Below are 17,663 nucleotides of genomic sequence, written 5' to 3'. Positions count from 1 at the left end.
GTCCAGCATAAACGCGTTCCCTGTGGAAAAGAGGAAGTTAGCCTTTTCCTAACGGCCATAGAGAACTCCTGGATTCATTTAAGGAGGAAGAAAAGAGAGCGAGTGAGACAGCTGAGAGAAGTTCCTCGCGCTCCCGAGGACGTCATTCAGGCCTTGGAAGAGAAAAAGTCCACCCCCAAAGAGTCTGGCAATAGCCAAGAATTGGCCAGGGGCCCCCGGGAGAGGGCCCCCTGTGGGCCTGCTCTGCGGGAAGGCGAGCCTGCCACTGTGGAGGGCCCGTGCCCGAGCCAGGAGTCCCTGTCCCAGGAGGAAAACCCGGAGCCCACGGAGGATGAAAGGAGTGAGGAAAAGGGAGGGGGGGAGGTTCTGGAAAGTTGTAAAGGCTCTAGCAACGGAGCCCAGGACCAAGAGGCTTCTGAGCAGTTGAGCAGCCCAGTGGCTGAAAGGGGGAAACGGCTCCCAGGAGTGGCTGGACAGTACCTGTTTAAGTGTCTGATAAACGTGAAGAAGGAGGTGGACGATGCCTTAGTTGAAATGCATTGGGTTGAGGGCCAGAACAGGGATTTGATGAACCAGCTTTGTACCTACATACGGAACCAAATTTTCAGGCTTGTTGCCAGTTAACTAGAAACTTCTTGCACAGTTGGAAAAGTGTTTATAGTAACTTGCTTTGCAGTGGCCTGTGGGGTGGCAAGAGGAATCCTATCAGTGGCCCATTAGTAGCATTATGTGGAATTATCTTCAAACACAAAAACCAATGAGTCTGTCCCCCACCTCCCCCCACCGCCTTCCCGCATTTTGAGTTACAGGGAGTTGTAGCGTGGTCGTTTACAAGGAGGCATTGCTGTCATCAGTAACAACAAAAAGCCCTCAGTAAACTCCGAGGGATTGCAAGCTGGCCCTCAGCTTTGGACTGCTTCTGCGTGGCCAAAAGGGTCGTTTGTGGAGGCTGGGCTGGGCAGCACTGCCTAGAATGTCATGCTCTCTCTGTCACCCAGGGGTGTTTCTTGAGGAGGGGTGGCTCTCTCTGCCTCCAGTTGGAGGCCCTGGTACCCGCTTCTAGGTCACTCTTCAAGATGGGACCTACCTTGCGTCAGTCCCACGAAGGGAGCTAGCTGTGGGTGGGTGGTGGGGAATCGGGGAGAGAAACCCTAGTAATGCTAGAAGGAGGAGCAGAGTCTGGGGAGTACCCAGTAAATGGCACATTCCTGACATGCGGCTGTTTTGATGTTTCTTATTTCAGAAGCAGAATTAGGTAAGCAAAACCCCCGGGTGTGACTGAGGCACACAGAAGGCACCCGTACCCCCACCTCCAGCCTGTTGAAAGTACCATTTTGTAGCAGTTTTACTACTGTATGATTTTTGTTTGGACATTTGAAGTAGAGCTTGTTTTGTTTTTAATATAAGAATATTCACAAATTAAAAACCAGTGGTCCTATTTGAATCCTGGGGTTAGCTGAGTGAGCGGCCAATGACGGAAATGAGAAATGGAACAAAATAGTATATGCCATAGGTAGCTTAAGAAAGTCTCAGATATGTTGTTGCTGATCAAATACTGCTTTTTGTGGCTTCACTTGTAATCCCCTCTGTACTTACCTACTCACATTGGAGAGTTCTGAGGCTGGAGTAACCATGTCCTTAAAACACGTTTCTAGTTGGAATACCAGGGTTCAGTAGCAGTGCCCCTGGAAAAGGGGTGTCCTTAAAACACGTTTCTAGTTGGAATACCAGGGTTCGGTAGCAGCCCCCCCGGAAAAGGGGTGACCTTTTGCTGTGCTTGACTTAACAGCTCAATGTTGCATCAGCAGCCTAGGGTTCTCTTTAGACTAAAATCTTCGCCAGAGCTCCTTGCCATCTGCTAAGAAGACTGGGGCTGAGTAGTTAAGCCAGCCTTCAGAGAGGTGGCTGTTGGTTAGGACAGGAAGCTGGTGACCTTGGCATATCTTGGCATCTGCTAGATCAGGCCCTTAGCAGAGACACAGGAAGTGGAACTACTGTGCTTTCGTTTGGCTGTGGAGCTCGAGCTAGAGAAGACAGCATACTGACCAGTGGCTTTTTGATTGTTTTGAGAGGGAGTTTCACTCTTGTCGTCCAGGCTGGAGTGCAGTGGCGCGATCTCAGCTCACTGCAACCCCTGCCTCCCAGGTTCAAGCGATTATCCTGCCTCAGCCTCCTGAGTAGCTGGAATTATAGGCACGTGCCGCCATGCCCGGCTAATTTTGTGTTTTTAGTAGAGATGGGATTTCACTATGTTGGCCAGGCTAGTCTCGAACTCATGACCTCAGGTGATTCACTCACCTCGGCCTCCCAAAGTGCTGGGATCACAGCCATGAGCCACCACACCCAGCCTCTGACCAGTGTTCTTAACTTGGTCCGTGGACCTCCAGAGGGTCCATATGCCTCCTAGAGTTACTTCTAAAAGTTCTGTGAGCGTGTGTGTGTGTGTGTGTGTGTGTGTTTTCTTTTTCCTGGAGAGAGGGTTCCCAGAACCCTCAGACATAGACAGAGGGGTCAGTAACCCACTAAGGGTTAAGAATCATTATTCTAATTCAAGCATTCATGTGTCAGGCTGCAAAATCCAATACCCAGGGTCACACAGAGCCAAGACTCAATTCAGGACCGTGGATTCCCTGGTCTAGTAATTTTCTGCTGTGCTAGCCCACACCATCCCACTATCCTTACCTCGAGTGAATATCACATTTGAGTCCTTTGCTGGACCCAAACCTAGTTTCCTTGGTATAATTTTAGGATAATTGGTTAAGTAGCAACTATTCACTCAGTAAGTAGGAAGAACTTATTGTTTGCTTGTTTCATTATGAAAGAGTGGCACATGCTCATCAAAGATTTGGAGAAATGAAAGTCAAAACAACAAAATCACTGCTAGTCCCAACCTTCTGTAACATAACCACTATTGGTATTGGCGCGTTTCTTTCCAGTCTCTCTATAGATGGGGTGTGTGAGTGTGTGGGTTTAACTTTGGTTGTACTCATGCTGCATATTCAGTTTTATATTCTGATCTTTTTTTCATTTAACATCTTACAAGTATTTTTCCATGTTACAACAGGAGTGTATTGACTTATACTCCTTGCCTGTTCAAAACGTCTTTCAGGCGCGGCACTGGCCTTTAAGTCTGTCTTAGGGATTTCCAGAGAATGCTCCGTGTACTGAAGCACAGACAGTGTTTCTGTGTCTCAGTGTGTTTCTGTCCCTAGGTTTAAGGCTTCATGTCATGGAGGAGATTTTATAGATGTTAAGCTAATGATCTTAGAGTTTTAAAAAATCTGTGACAGTGACCCACGCCTGTAATCCCAGCACTGTGAGGCTGAGGTGGGCGCATCGCATGAGGTCAGGAGTTCGAGACCAGCCTGGCCAACATGGCAAAACCCCACCTCTACTCAAAATACAAAAATTAGCCAGGCGTGATAGCACGCACCTGTAATCCTAGCTACTCGGTAGGCTGAGGCAGGAGAATCGTTTGAACCTGGGAGGTGGAAGTTGCAGTGAGCCGAGATCATGCCACTGCACTCCAGCCTGGGCGACAGAGTGAGACTCTGTCTCAAAAAAAAAAAGAACCTGAGTGAGACGGTCTCAAAAAAAAAAAAAAAAAATCCATGAGCAGGCCGGCTTTCAGTCTGGAGCCGAGTGCCTTCTGTGCATTTGGATGTCTCCATTTCCTTCCCTGAGAAGATTTTCTTAGACTACCTAGTGAGAGAACATCGAACATATTTTTGAAAGGACACCTAAACATTGTTTTGGTCGTGCATGTGCTTTATAATTGTGGGTTGCGTCATTGCATATACCTCTGGTACAGGTGGCAAAGGTTTTCTTTGAAGAAATAGGTTATTGACTCATACGTCATCATCTTGAGTGTTACTCTTCTTACGTGTCCGGAGGTCACACATTCATGTTGTTGGGTTGGCATGAAATTAAATCTCTGTGGTGTGACCCTAAATTCTCTTCTGGTCCCTAGAATCGGCTTCTGGTCTCTTGATAACGGAAGTGGAGACAGAAGCTAACAGAAGCTGAGCCTGTTTTCCAGGCAAACTAAAGCTGCTTTTGTTCTTCGGAATCTGCTTTGCCTCCGTCAGCTTGGTTCCTTCCCCACACATCCTGGCCGCACAGTCCCCACTCCAGACCTCTGCTGCGTGTCCTGGCAGGGCTGCGGCTCTGCAGTGGCCTTTCAACTCATCCGAAGCTTCGTGTAGATCAGTATATATTTTTTATAAAACATAAAGCCCTTCCTCTCGATGGCAATCGAAGCTTACCATGTGAGCACTCGAACTTCTAAGTTCTGACAGGAATAACAAAACTGCAAGGAGTGGAAAAGACGGAAAAGCCTGTGGGGAATCCAAGGCCTTTTGAAAGAAGGGAGCCGATGACTTCATGACCAGCTCCCCGAGCCCCTCCTTTCTGCTGCAGCCGCGACATTTCCCTCCGTGGCCACACGAGGGCACCCTTGGCCCTTTTATCGAACGCCTTCACTTCCCCTTGGGAATGGAGACAATTGTGTCCATGGTGTTTTCTCGAAACACCCAGTTGCTACCCAGATTTGTATTTTTCTGTAAACAGATACATTTTCACAGAAATAAAATTTGAAAAATAAAAGTAGAAAGAGGCAAAAAACACTAGCCATGGTCTCTTTACCTGGTATAATCCCTTTTGACCCTTTAATGTTTTTTTCCTTTTCCCAGCTATTTTTTCTATTCTTTCCGGCTGTCCTTCTACTCTAGAATATATCCAGGTTGGGCCAGTCCTTTAGATCACGTTTTTCTTGATATCTAGTTAAGATACTAGAGGGGAAAGGCTGAGTGATCTTAAAACAGTAACTTTCCAAAAGCCTGATATTCCAGGAGGTGTCATACCAGGATCTCCAAGAAAGCAGCTGGGTTCAGTGTTCTTTTGTTGACCCTTGTTCGGGGTTTCTCTGGTTGGCTGGCTGACATGCATGTCGTGTGTTGCTTATATGAGAAGGTGAGGGTTCTGTGTGGTGTAGATGCCGTCGGTTAGCCAGGCCTTGCTTCTCACAAGGGGCGTTTCTGGGTAGAACATGGATCTTACTCACCCTGGGGTCTGTGTGGGCTCAAGGAGGATCCCATCTCCCCTTACGTTTCTGGTACAGGATCAGATGTGGCCGCCCAGCAGCTGTGCACGCTGGGAGGAGGAGGGTCCAGGTGGGAAAAGTCAAGAGCCCTCTGGAAGAAGGAGCATTTCAAAGGTGCAGCAGTTTTATGGCGATAGGGGGGTCCCCTCAGGAAAGGGTCACGGCCACATGGTTTTTAGGGAAGTTGGTGCACAGGAGACTTGGTTTGCTGAATGGGCGCTAACCTCGGTGAAACCCAGAAGAGGCTGAACAGAATGAATTGGCTTCTGCCTCCGGCGGGCAGCGTTGATGGTATTGAACCTTCCTAGTAATCCCGAGTACACAGCTCGCGGTGTGAGTGCCAGCACAGTATTAGAGGCCTGTGCGGCGCCCGCCCCACTGACGACGGGCGTCACGCGTGCCCGGCGTGCCTGCTCTGCTCTGTGACATTCACATTCACAGCAGCTGATGTTTTAAATTGCTGGTTGGAGCAGCTCATGCTGCCTGGCGGAGGCTGTGCTTTGTGCTCCAGGGACTACGTTGTGACTACGGAACGCCCTTGCCCCTCGAGGGGCCCTTGGAGGTGTGGCCTGTCTGCTGCTCTCAATCCAAGCAGAGGAAGGCTGTGGGTGCCTCCCTCACTGGGGACCTGAGAGGAGAAGGGGTAGAGGAAAAGTACAGTCGGACTTGGCAGAACTGGTTCACAAACGATGCTCTGCGAGGGCCGGCAGGTGTGACCCAAGCCTCTTTTCCACCCGCCCCAGGGGAGCGAGACGCAGGAAAGAGCACAGGCTTCAACGTTCAGACCTGGGTTCCCGCCAGTTCCATTCCTTGCACGGGGTAAGTCTGTTTCCTAAGCCTCGTCTTCCTCATGCCAAAGATGAGGATGCTCGCTTCGGAGTCAGAGCTGCGCTTAACTGCGAGAAGGACTGAGACCCCGGAAGACGGTGGAAACACTTGCTCCTCTTCTGATTCTCTGAATTTTCCGTTTCCATTCAGAAAGCCTTCCATCAGTGGACTCAGATGAAAAGGCTGAGACCTCACGTGTATGCCTGAGGTGTGAAGTACCACCCTGACAAAGAGCAAAACCCATCCTTCGTGGGATGCAGGGAGGACGGGGGCCGGTGTTGATGGTCCACCTTCCACCCATACTGCCTCATTGAGTAACCCCGTCAGCCTGTGTGATGTTCCTGCGTGGTGGTGGCTGAAGGAAAGGGAAGCTCAGAGAGCGTCCGTGACCTGCCGTAAGGTTATCCACAGAGCTCGGTCATAGAAATGGGATTCGAACTCAGGTCCAAGAAGCCAAGACTGGGCTCTTGTGCCAGAACTCAGAAGTGTATGGCGAGCGCCGCTCTTCGTGTGGAAGATGCACTTCCAGGCTCGTCTGACCCACCTCTAGGGACGGCGACTGCAGTGATAGGACACGGGGAAGGAAAAAAACATCTTTCACCTTCACAGTTTAGCACTTTAAGGTAATATTATCTTCCAGCCTATGATCAGTGAGTGACATGTAGTCAGCGGAATTACTTAGAATTCTTCATTTGTGCTACCAGATCTTCACGGAACTTTGTATTTGGCAGTAGTGCAGATAATGAAGTAGTTCGTGAAAGCGCAAAAAAAATGTCTAGTCAAAGTACATGTTGGATCAGCATCAACAGGAAAGAACTGATTATTAGGTAAATTATTCTTTGGCAATACATAATTGTATAATGAAAGAGAGGTTTAATTCTTTTTTTTTTTTTTAATAAGGCAGCTCCAAATATTTCACTTACAGAACAACACAAAACTGATGTGCTTTTTGAGCTTCCTGGAGAAGGTAGCAATTGCCAGAGAAACAGCCAGGCCTCCTCCCCAGGCGGGGTGTGTGAACTCGTGTCAGTCTGGGAAGAGGAAAGGCTGCCTGCCATCTGGTGGACCCATTCAGGGCATGTGGCCCCAGAATCTAAAAACCAGAGCCAGGAAGTTCCCGGCTGGGGCACTTGGCTGGCCCGAGGAGCCAGTCAGGCCCCAGGGAAATGGCAGCTTGTGCTGTCCAGAGAGAATGAGAATGCCGCCCAGAGGGCACTGCTGAGCAGGCCCCCTCCTGGGACACCGGTGCACAGGGGCCTGTGGCCAGAGACTGGCCATTTGGAAACTGTGTCTCCTGCTGGGAAAAGGGGAGTCCCTGTCTGGTCTGACACAGGATCCTTACCTCACACGTTTGTCCCAGGATTCCTGCCTTCAAGGCCAAATGTGGGGTTGTTTTGAGACAGAATTTCACTCTTGTTGCCTAGGCTGGAGTGCAATGGCGCGATCTCAGCTCACTGCAACCTCCGCCTCCTGGGTTCAAGTGATTCTCCTGCCTCAGTCTCCCGAGTAGCCCAGATTACAGGCACCTACCACAGTGCCCAGCTAATTTTTTGTATTTTTAGTAGAGACAGGGTTTCACCGTGTTGCCTAGGCTGGTCTCGAACTCCTGACCTCAGGTGATCCACCTGCCTCAGCCTCCCAAAGTGCTGGGATTCCAGGCGTGAGCCACCGCGCCTGGCCGCCCAAATGTGGGTTTATTTGGGGGCTTCATGGAGCAAACTCTGGCCGTATTCAGTGAGAGCTCTGGGTGAGCACAGACGAGGACTTCATTCTCAAAGGAAACCTCTCAGCCGGGCGCAGCGGCTCAGCCTGGAATCCCAGCACTTCTGGAGGCCGAGGAGGGCAGATCACCTGAGGTCAGGAGTTCGAGACCAGCCTGGCCAACGTGGCAAAACCCCGTCTCTACTAAAAATACAAAAATTAGCTGGGCATGGTGACGGGCGCCTGTAATCCCAGCTACTTGGAAGGCCGAGGCAGGAGAATCGCTTGAACCTGGGAGGTGGAGATTGCAGTGAACCAAGATCACACCACTGCACTCCAGCCTAGGTGACACAGCGAGACTCTGTCTCAAAATAATAATAATGAATTAAAAAATAAAAATACAGTGGAGTGGCTTGTGTTCAGCTCCCCCTAGTTATTGCCGTGCTAAAATAGGTGCCCAGTGTTGCTGGATCTTCTGATGTTTTGAGGGAAGCCAGAAATCCAGATTTGTGAGAAATTTGCTTAATTGTGAGCCCTGACAATTAACTATTTTATTAAAAATGTAAACCAGCTGGGCATGGTGGCTCACACCTATAATCCCGGCACTTTGGGAGGCTGAGGCAGGTGGACTGCTTGAGGCCAGGAGTTCGAGACCAGCCTGGGCGACACGCCAAAACCCCATCTCTATGAAAAATACAAAAGATGAGCTGGGTGTGATGATGCGCACCTGTAGTTCCAACTACTTGCAGGAGCTGAGGCAGGAGGATTGCTTGAGCCAGAGAGGTCAAGGCTACAGTGAGCCGAGAGTACTGTAGCATTCCAACCCGGGTAACAAAGTGACACCTTGTCTCAAAAAAAAAAAAAAAAAAAAATTGCGGTAAACCATTTGTTAGTGACCACTTCTGCCACCAGGGGTAGAACTGCCTGTGCTCTCGCTGCCTCCACTACCCTCTCCCTCCCTGCAGCTACTGGTTGGCTTGCTGCCTGTGTTCCTGTTTTAGGTTCCTTCCTACCTCTTGAGGAATCCCAAGGAGTCTACCCATGGGCCTGCTTGCCCTTTCTCCCACTGCCGGCTGACCTCATCCACGCCAGTTACCTCAACCACTCCTCATACATTCATTGTGCCCAGATCCAGACCCGTCCTGAACTTCCAACGTCCTCATTCCTCACCCCCTGGCCCATGGCCGTGTGAAACTCCTCTGAGAGTCTGCACCTGCTTCTCCCGTCGCCTTGCTGACCATCCACCCAGCTCTCCAGAGTACAAACCTCTGTTCTTCCCTCTCCTTTCCCACCAGGTCTAAAGTCTTCCACTAAATCCCACCCGTTCCACCTTAGAAACCTCTCCCCAGTCCAGCCCAATAGAGCTTTGTAATGGCATCGAGGAGTTCTGGGGAGCTTCAGAATAAAGAAGTAGAAAAAGCAGATTTAGGTATTGTGGGCAGAGAACAAGATGAAATCTGCTTTGGGGAGTGAACTGGAAGCTTTCAAAAGAAAGAGTAGGATGGGAAATAACATCCCACAGGCAGGGGAGTTAGCTGAGATCAAGAGATGTGAGATCCCAAAGAATGGGAGGCCCTTTCTGATACAGGACAAGCCAGCATTTTCCCCCTTTGACAATTTCAAGGTTTTTTTTTTTTTTTATTCTTAGTCTGACGATTTTATTTTTAAAAAGCAGGACAGGCCAGGCGCGGTGGCTCATGCCTGTAATCCCAGCACTTTGGGAAGCCGAGGTGGGCGGATCGCCTGAGGTCGGGAGTTCGAGACCAGCCTGACCAACATGGAGAAACCCCGTCTCTACTAAAAGTACCATATTAGCCGGGTGTGGTGCGTCACGCCTGTAATCTCAACTAACTCAGGAGGCTGAGGCAGGAGAATCGCCTGAACTGGGAGGCAGAGGTTGCGGTGAGCTGAGATCACGCCATTGCATTCCAGCCTGGGCAACAAGAGCGAAACTCCGTCTCAAAAAAAAAGCAGTACATTTTCATTATAAAAATCGTAGAAGGCTAGGCACTGTGGCTCACACCTTTAATCTTAGCACTTTGGGAGGCTGAGTCGGATGGATCACTTGACCTCAAGAGTTCTAGACCAGCCTGGGTAACATGGCGAAACACCATCTCTACAAAAAAAAAAAAATTAGTCGGGCATGGTGGTACACGCCTATAGTCCCAGATACTCAGGAGGCTGAGGTAGGAGAATCACTTGAGCCAGGGAGGTCGAGGCTGCAGTGAGCCATGAGCGCGCCACTGCACTCTAGACTGGGCGACATGAGACCCTGTCTGAGAAAAATTTTAGAAAATATTGAATGACACTAGAATTATACTATTCAAATTATTTTACATTTTGTTGTCTTTGTATTTTTATATGTATATTTTTTTACATAGAAAATATGGATATGGTACCTTACTGTTTTATAATCTTTTTCATTTAGTAATATAACTTCTTTCTTATTATAAAGTTAACATGTTTCAGAAAACTTGTAAAAATAAAAATTAGTGGTAGCCACACTGCCCAGTGACAAGCCCTGCTAATAGTAGCAACCCTGTTTTCTTCACATGCTGTCGGTTTTGTGCGCATTGCTTCAGCAAGCCCACTGTTCCTGGTCGGAAACTTGGATTTTCTGGTTTTCACTTTCCTTTATTTATTTTTACTTTTTTGAGACGGAGTCTCGCTCTGTCGCCCAGGCTGGTGCAGTGGCTGGATCTCAGCTCACTGCAAGCTCCGCCTCCTGGGTTCACGCCATTCTCCTGCCTCAGACTCCCAAGTAGCTGCGACTACAGGCGCCACCTCGCCCGGCTAGTTTTTTGTATTTTTAGTAGAGACAGGGTTACTCCATGTTAGCCAGGATGGTCTCGATCGCCTCTCCTCGTGATCCACCCGCCTTGGCCTCCCAAAGTGCTGGGATTACAGGCTTCACTTTCATGATTGGTTTCATTTTCATTATTGTAAATAGTGCTTTGGTGAATATCTTTGTATGAAAATCTTTATGGCTGGGCACAGTAGCTCACCCTCTAATCCCAGCACTTTGGGAGGCCCAGGCAGGCAGATTGCTTGAGCCCAGGAGTTTAAGACCGGTCTGGGCAACAGAGTGAGACCCCATCTCTACAAAAATATAAAAACTTAGCCGGGCATGGTGGTGTGCACCCATAGTCACAGCTGCTTGAAAGCCTGAGGTGGGAGGATCCTGTGAAGCCAGGAGGTGGAGGTTGCGGTGAACTGTGATTGTACCACTGCACCCCAGCCGGGGCAACAGAATGAGACCCTGTCTCAAAAAACAAAATAGAATTAAAAACAATAAAAATCTTTATGCATTTTTCTTATTTTAGGATATATTTGCAAAAGAATTCCTGAGGCAGAAGATAGGACTCTTTAAATAAAAAGTCTCTTCCTGCGTGATGAATTTGCGCATAAAACAGTGTGCTCATTGACATTGCCGTGAGTCTCTGCTTTCACCACACCTCTCGATAGCACCAGCAGGCTCGTTTTGAAAAATTATCAATTGATAGGCAAGAAATGATTTCGTTGTTTGAATTTGATTGTGGTATTGGCAAGGCTCAACTTTTCTATATTTCTTTTTTTTTGAGACGGAGTCTCGCTCTGTCGCCCAGGCTGGAGTGCAGTGGCGTGATCTCCTCTCACTGCAAGCTCCGCCTCCCGGGTTCATGCCATTCTCCTGCCTCAGCCTCCCGAGTAGCTGGGACCACAGGCTCCCGCCACCGCACCTGGCTAATTTTTTGTATTTTTAGTAGAGACAGGGTTTCACCATGTTAGCCAGGATGGTCTTGATCTCCTGACCTCATGATCCGCCCGCCTCGGCCTCCCAAAGTGCTGGCATTACAGGCGTGAGCCACCACGCCTGGCCTTCTATATTTCTGTGTTAGCGCTCATACATCTATTGTTTGATTCGTTTCTGTTCAGTTCATTTTTCTATCCAGGTGCTCTTTTTCTTACTGAATTGCAGGGCCACATCTTGCTAAGATATCCCTTCATTTTGCTGGGTTTTTAATTTTTTTAAATTTTATTTTATATTTTGAGATGGAGTCTGGCTCTGTTGCACAGTCTGGAGTGCAGTGGTGTGATCTTGGCTCATTGCAACCTCTGCCTCCCAGGTTCAAGCAATTCTCCTGCATCAGCCTCCCAATTACAGGCACGCGCCACCACTCCTGGCTAATTTTTTATATTTTAAGTAGAAACAGGGTTTCACCATGTTGGCCAGGCTGGTCTCGAACTCCTGACCTCAGGTGATCCACCGCCTCAGCTTCCTGAAGTGCTGGGATTACAGGCCTGAGCCACCACGCCCGGCCCATCCCTTCATGTTGTCATTTCAGGCTGGAGTGCAGTGGCCGGATCTCAGCTCACTGCAAGCTCCGCCTCCCAGGTTCACGCCATTCTCCTGCCTCAGCCTCCCAAGTAGCTGGGACCACAGGCGCCCGCCACCACACCCAGCTAGTTTTTTGTAGTTTTAGTAGAGACAGGGTTTCACCGTGTTAGCCGGGATGGTCTCCATCTCCTGACCTCATGATCCGCCCGCCGTGGCCTCTCAAAGTGCTGGGATTACAGGCTTGAGCCACCGCGCCCGGCCCCTTTTTTTCTTTTCTTGAATGATGATTTTGTTTTATTTTTATAGCTTTGAGAGGTAATCAAATCTACCACACTGTGTCTTTATATTTTCTTGGTTTGCCTTTATGGGTGGAAACTCCTTCACCACCCTAAAGCTGAAAAATGTTTTCTTATATTTTATTACGGCTATTTTGGTTTTATTTTTTACATTTAGCATTTGAATTTACATTGGTGTATGGTGTGAAGTTTAAGGACCTGTCTTTAACAAATGGTTCCGCATTGTTTCAGGGTAGCTCATCAGAGAGGTGGCTGGGAAGCTCTAGGACTCCCCACTGAGGTGTCCCTGATGGCACAGGGACTGGAGCAGGCTGGGCAGCAGCGGTGTGTCCTCTCCCAGTGGGCCCTGGGGCCTTGGGGAGAGGTCTCATAGTGCACCTGGAGCTGAGCCCTGGCTCTGTGGCATCTGCTCTGGGCTGTGCAGCCAGAGGCCAGACACCGCTCTTGGCCTTGCCTCCGGAGAGAGCCTCATTCCTGGCATAGGCCGCTGAGCTCTTCGGCTTTCAAGATTGGACCCTACAGCCTTGCATTTGGGTGTGAACTGGGGCTGCTGGGACATGGACCTCAGTCCTTTGTGTGGGGCATGATCGCATGGCAGCCCGTCAGTCCTGGGAGGCGCCTTCCCTATCACCATGTCCCCACCCCTGCGTGATCCAGCGGACTCTTGACTCCCATGGCAAGACTCCACCCTGCTTTACTCATAACTTCTGCCCAGCCCCACTCCCTTGACCTGAATTGGTTTTGCTGTCATAAAACCACCTCTTTTTTCTGTAAAGGAATCCCTGACATCCTTGTCCATCTCCTGTGCCTTTCCGCTGGGTCAGCCTTCTCCCACCACGCTTCTGACCCGCTGCCACCGGCAGCTCCACTCTAGCTGCAGGGCCTGACTGGGCTCTGGTTTCTCAGAAGAGCTCAGAGGACCTGGCTCCTCCCTCTTTGCTTCTGAACTGCATTTCTTTCCTTATTACTCAGTGTCCACACCCACGGTGGCTGCCTGGATAAAAATCTGCCCCTTTCTCCCGTCACCTTTCATGCCAGACAAAAGCCCCAGTAAGTAATGGCGACCTACCCAGGTCCGGCTAGCAGCTCTCCATTCCTGAGGGGCCTGGGGCAGAACGGGGTCGTGTGAGCTCCTGGACCCCAAGTCTGATTCCCTTTCCCTGTCTTCCCACTCATCTGCTAAGCTTGTTGATTGGGTGCCACTAAGCAAAGTGAATGATTGTTCTTGCCTGTAACTAGGAGGGGTGGCGTTCCCTCTCCATCTTCACCCCCTTCTGGGACGCTTTCAGGGACTCACCACCCCACACTTGATGCCTGGCCCAGACAGCCAAAGAGGAGGACCAGGCCGCTTCTCAACCCAGCTGACGCTTGGCAGCTTTGTGACCTCGGATACACCTTCTCTTGGGAGGCCAGACCCCGTGATCCTAACTCTTCAGCTATGACATCATGTGAGGCTACAATTTTTTTTTTTAAGAGACAGTATCTTGCTATGTTGCCCGGGTTGGTTTTGAAATCCTGGGCTCAGGCGATTCTCCTGTCTCAGCCTCCCAAGTAGCTGGAACTTAGGGCATGAGCCACCGCACCCACCTTCTGGAAAGGACATGAATAGGGAAGTGGAACTTGATTGGACCTGTTCTGTGAGTTCAGGAGAGGTCCTCTGACAAGTCACTTGGGGTGGGGAAAGGAGGTAAAGAGTCCTGTAGAAACCTCTGGCTGTGGGGACCCCAGTTCACTGATGATTGAATGGGTCTACCTCTGTCAAAGGAGTTCAGAGTCCCACTCATCATTCAGACTGGGGGAATCAGGCTCAGCTGACTGGCCCAGCCTTAAATCCACTGAATTTCTTTTTATCTCTACATAGAAAAACAGGATTACAGTCGCTTCTCAGTGTCCAGTGAGGATTGGTTCCTGGAGCCCCCCCGAATACCCGTCCAGGGGTGATGCTCAAACCCCTTATGTGTAACCTACACACGCATCCTCCCTTATATCCTTTAACTCATCTCTGCGCTCCTCAAATACCTCATACCATGTAAATGCTGTGTAAACAGTTCTTGTGCTGTGTTGGTTTTTAAATTTGTATTATTTTTTCTTGTGTTTTAAAAATATTTTTCTTTTCCTGAATATTTTTGATCCACGGTTAGTTGCCTCCATGGGTGCGGAACCCACGGACACGGAGGCTGCCTCTACTCAAACGAGCACGGCGGCGCCCTCTGGGTCCTCGTGTGGTCCTGTCTCTGGTGCTGCGTCCGCACGGCGGTGAACAGCAAAACTCATCTTTTGCAAATTATCACTGTGGAGCGGAGTTCCGCTCTGTGACCTTTCGTCCCACTCTGGCTTACCAGAGGTCCCCTGGCCGTGGCCACAGCATACCTAGCCTAGTGCTTGGCACCTCAGGCACACAATAAATCTTTATGAAATGGATCTTCTCTGGTATGTCTTGAGTGTACTAGTCTTCTGTTGCTTCCTCTTCGTCCTGCAGCCAGCTTCCTCCCATGGGTCTCGTTTTAATGATGGCATGTGAAAAGCTTCTCAGCTGCTTGCAAACGACGAGACGTCAGGCTTGAAGGGTTGGGACACCTTCTGGGATCTACTGTGAACACCTGTACTTTTGGTTTCACGCCCTTTCCCCCATCTCATGACTCAGGCTTTGGAGGGGTCGGCACTGATTTTAGTAGCTCTGGGAGTTGATACTTTGTTGGGTGAGTGGTGGGGGGATAAGAAGACAGTTTCACTAAGGGGATGTCTCTGGCTCAGCATATTAAAAAATTGGGGAATTGGTGCTTCTTATTGTGGTTGGTGAAAAAAGAATAAAAGATTAAAAAATTGGAGGACATAACGAAATTTGAACTGGGGAGTGGGGTGCACAAGACTTGGGGAGGAAGGCTGAAAATGGAAAGCGTCTCTTGAGAAAGTCACCATGATGGACAGCCAGCTTTTCTCCTGCTCAAAGGTACTAAGCACCTAGAAGCCATGAAGAAACTTAGGAACAGCTGGGCGCGGTGGCTCATTCCTGTAATCCCAGCACTTTGGGAGGCCGAGAGGCAGGCGGATCACTTCAGGTCAGGGGTTCGAGACCAGCCTGGCCAACATGGTGAAACCCCGTCTCTACTAAAAATACAAAAATTAGCCAGGCGTGGTGGTGCATGCCTATAATCCCAGCTACTCCAGAGGCTGAGACAGGAGAATCACTTGAACCCAGGAGGTTGCAGTGAGCCAAGATCACACACTGCACTCTAGCCTGGGCGACAGAGAGAGACTCCATCTCAAAAAAAGAAAAACTTAAGGAACACCTTTTTAGAGACTGCTGGCCTTTGGATAATTCCCCAAACCTGCTAACCTTTCTGCTGAAACCAAAAAGACTTACTTCTCTTTCTCTTGAGTGAGTACAGTTGCCAGCTTCTATCCTGGCTCCACCCGACCCACTTGGACAGGAAGCTGGGGCTAAAATGCTGAACAGCCCTCCTATTCATTCCCCTCTCCTTTCAGACCCTCACATCCCTGTTTATAGGTATCTCTCACCCCCACTGTCCATTCCCCAACTGGGGAAAGCTTGGTTGATGAAGTATTCTTTTTGGCCATTTTCAGGTTCCTGTACGCAACAACAGGCCCAGAAACAGCCTCCCTGCCTTTTTTTTTTTTTTGAGACAGAGTCTCTCTCTGTTGCCCAGGCTGGAGTGCGGTGGTGCGATCTCGGCTCACTGCAACCTCTGCCTCCTGGGTTCAAGTGATTCTCCTGCCTTAACCACCCCCAGTAGCTGGGATTACAGGCACCCGCCACCACGCCCAGCTAATTTTCTTTTCTTTTTTTTTTTTAAGTAGAGACAGGGTTTCACCACGTTGGCCAGGATTGTCTCAAACTCCTGACCTCAAGTGATCCACCTGCCTCGGCCTCCCAAAGTGCTGGGATTACAGGCGTGAGCCACCGCGCCCGGCCTGCAGCCTCCCTTCTAAACCCTTGTTTTTGCCTAACATCCCCTGGCTGCTGTCCCCACATGACCCAAATAAACAGATGATCATGTGAAGCCAGGAAGGCTGTTTGTTTTAAATAGCAAACGTCTCCGCTAAGCTCTGGAGCAGATGGGGTATTGGGGGCAATGGAGAGGCTGGCATTCAAATCCGTGTTCACTCTACTCTTACCTCCTGCTTCCTCACCCCTGAAGCGAACAGCGTCTTAAGAATACTGCTTTTCAGAGAGGTGCCTACTTAATGGTATAGACCTGGGCAATGACAAAGAAGAGTACAGAGAATTAAACCTCAGCCTTCAGCAGAAACTCCAGGACTGCCCGAGTGCATGGCCACCTGAGGACAGCAGGAAGGGACAGCTGGACGGAGCACTGCGCACCACAGCGCTGACCTCACACAAAATAAGAACTTGCCCGACAGCATTATCTCAGGTCACTATCACGTACAGATGCGGCTCCACTTAGGACGCATTTCACCAGCCATAATCCCATCCCAAATCGAGGAGCGCACGCTAGATTCTCTCTTTTACAACCATTGCTAACTTGAAAAGTCCTGTGTCGAGCCATCACAAGTCAGGGACTGTCTGTATACTGTTCAGAGTCCCTGTTCCACTGCCGCCTGTAATATATATTGCCTTTTAATTTCCCATTTTCTCTAGTTGTGCAAAGGCCCAAGCATACTGGTGGCAAGTGGCAGACACCTTAAAGGAAGCAATGTTCGAGCCAGCACAGATCTAGCCCTCCCAGCAAAGGGGCATCCATTCCATGGGGAAGAACTGGGCTGTTCCGTTCTAATCCGCCTTTGCTCCAGCTTCATCATAAGCAAAATCAGTGGTACCTACCTGGACATTTGTGTGTGTGGCGACCTCTCCATGCTCGCCTCTAGATGCTGGGGCATTAAATGTGAAAAGATCAGAGGACTCTGTAGATTAGCGCTGGCAAACAGCCCCCTTCCTGTGGTTCACGAAGTTCTTGATTTCCAGGATCTGTGCAGATTTTTTCCCCCCAGGATGCATTACGATGCCCTCAAAGGAAAGGAGCAAAGCCAGCAAACATTTTGCCCTCTTTCTATGTTTCTAGCTCTCTTCCAACCAGTCCCTAAAATAGGAAGGCTCCGAGGGTGCCATGTGACGGAATGGATTGGCAGGGCGGCCTGCCTCTCCGCCTCATGAAGGTTTGCTTTCTGGTTCTGTGTGATGGCGAAGCCGCGGCTGTGGAGTTCTAAACCCACTGGCACTGACTGCCCCCCACTTCTTGGACCGGTTAGCAAAGAAAGGGGCCGGGGACAGAACTGAGGGTACTTCCCCCGCACTGGCACAGCACAATCGACATGCTCCGGGATGCTCCAAAGAAGTTTTCAGCCTCCGGGGGTCTATCGCTGCCGCTGTACCAGTGGGGTTCGTGTGGCTTCCACCGAGGAAGCAGAACAGCAGAGTGGGGTCTCAGGTGAAGATTTT

General features: G+C 49.7%; 1 protein-coding gene and 1 pseudogene across 6 annotated transcripts in view; both read left to right on the top strand.

Moving 5' to 3' along the window:
* Nucleotides 1–4,615, top strand: part of METTL16 (methyltransferase like 16) — an 84,027-nt gene extending 79,412 nt beyond the window's left edge. For 4 of the 5 annotated variants that reach the window (XM_031657271.1, XM_031657269.1, XM_031657270.1 and 1 more), the window contains one exon: nt 1–4,615. In XM_031657271.1, the coding sequence (XP_031513131.1) occupies nt 1–624 (624 nt within the window). In that variant the 3' untranslated portion in view covers nt 625–4,615. The other variant, XM_031657272.1, reaches the window with a different exon arrangement.
* A 352-nt stretch (nt 4,616–4,967) lies between these two features.
* On the top strand, nt 4,968–15,069 carry LOC108582512 (annotated as a pseudogene). Its single transcript, XR_004179308.1, has 3 exons — nt 4,968–5,180; nt 5,845–5,920; nt 13,021–15,069. The product of XR_004179308.1 is annotated as an uncharacterized LOC108582512 (transcript).
* Nucleotides 15,070–17,663: the final 2,594 nt, after the last annotated feature.

The sequence above is a fragment of the Papio anubis genome, chromosome 17, assembly GCF_008728515.1.
Source record: "Papio anubis isolate 15944 chromosome 17, Panubis1.0, whole genome shotgun sequence".
Taxonomy (NCBI): domain Eukaryota; kingdom Metazoa; phylum Chordata; class Mammalia; order Primates; family Cercopithecidae; genus Papio; species Papio anubis.
Note: the sequence above shows the minus strand (reverse complement) of the source record. Positions and strands in the feature narration are given on the sequence as shown.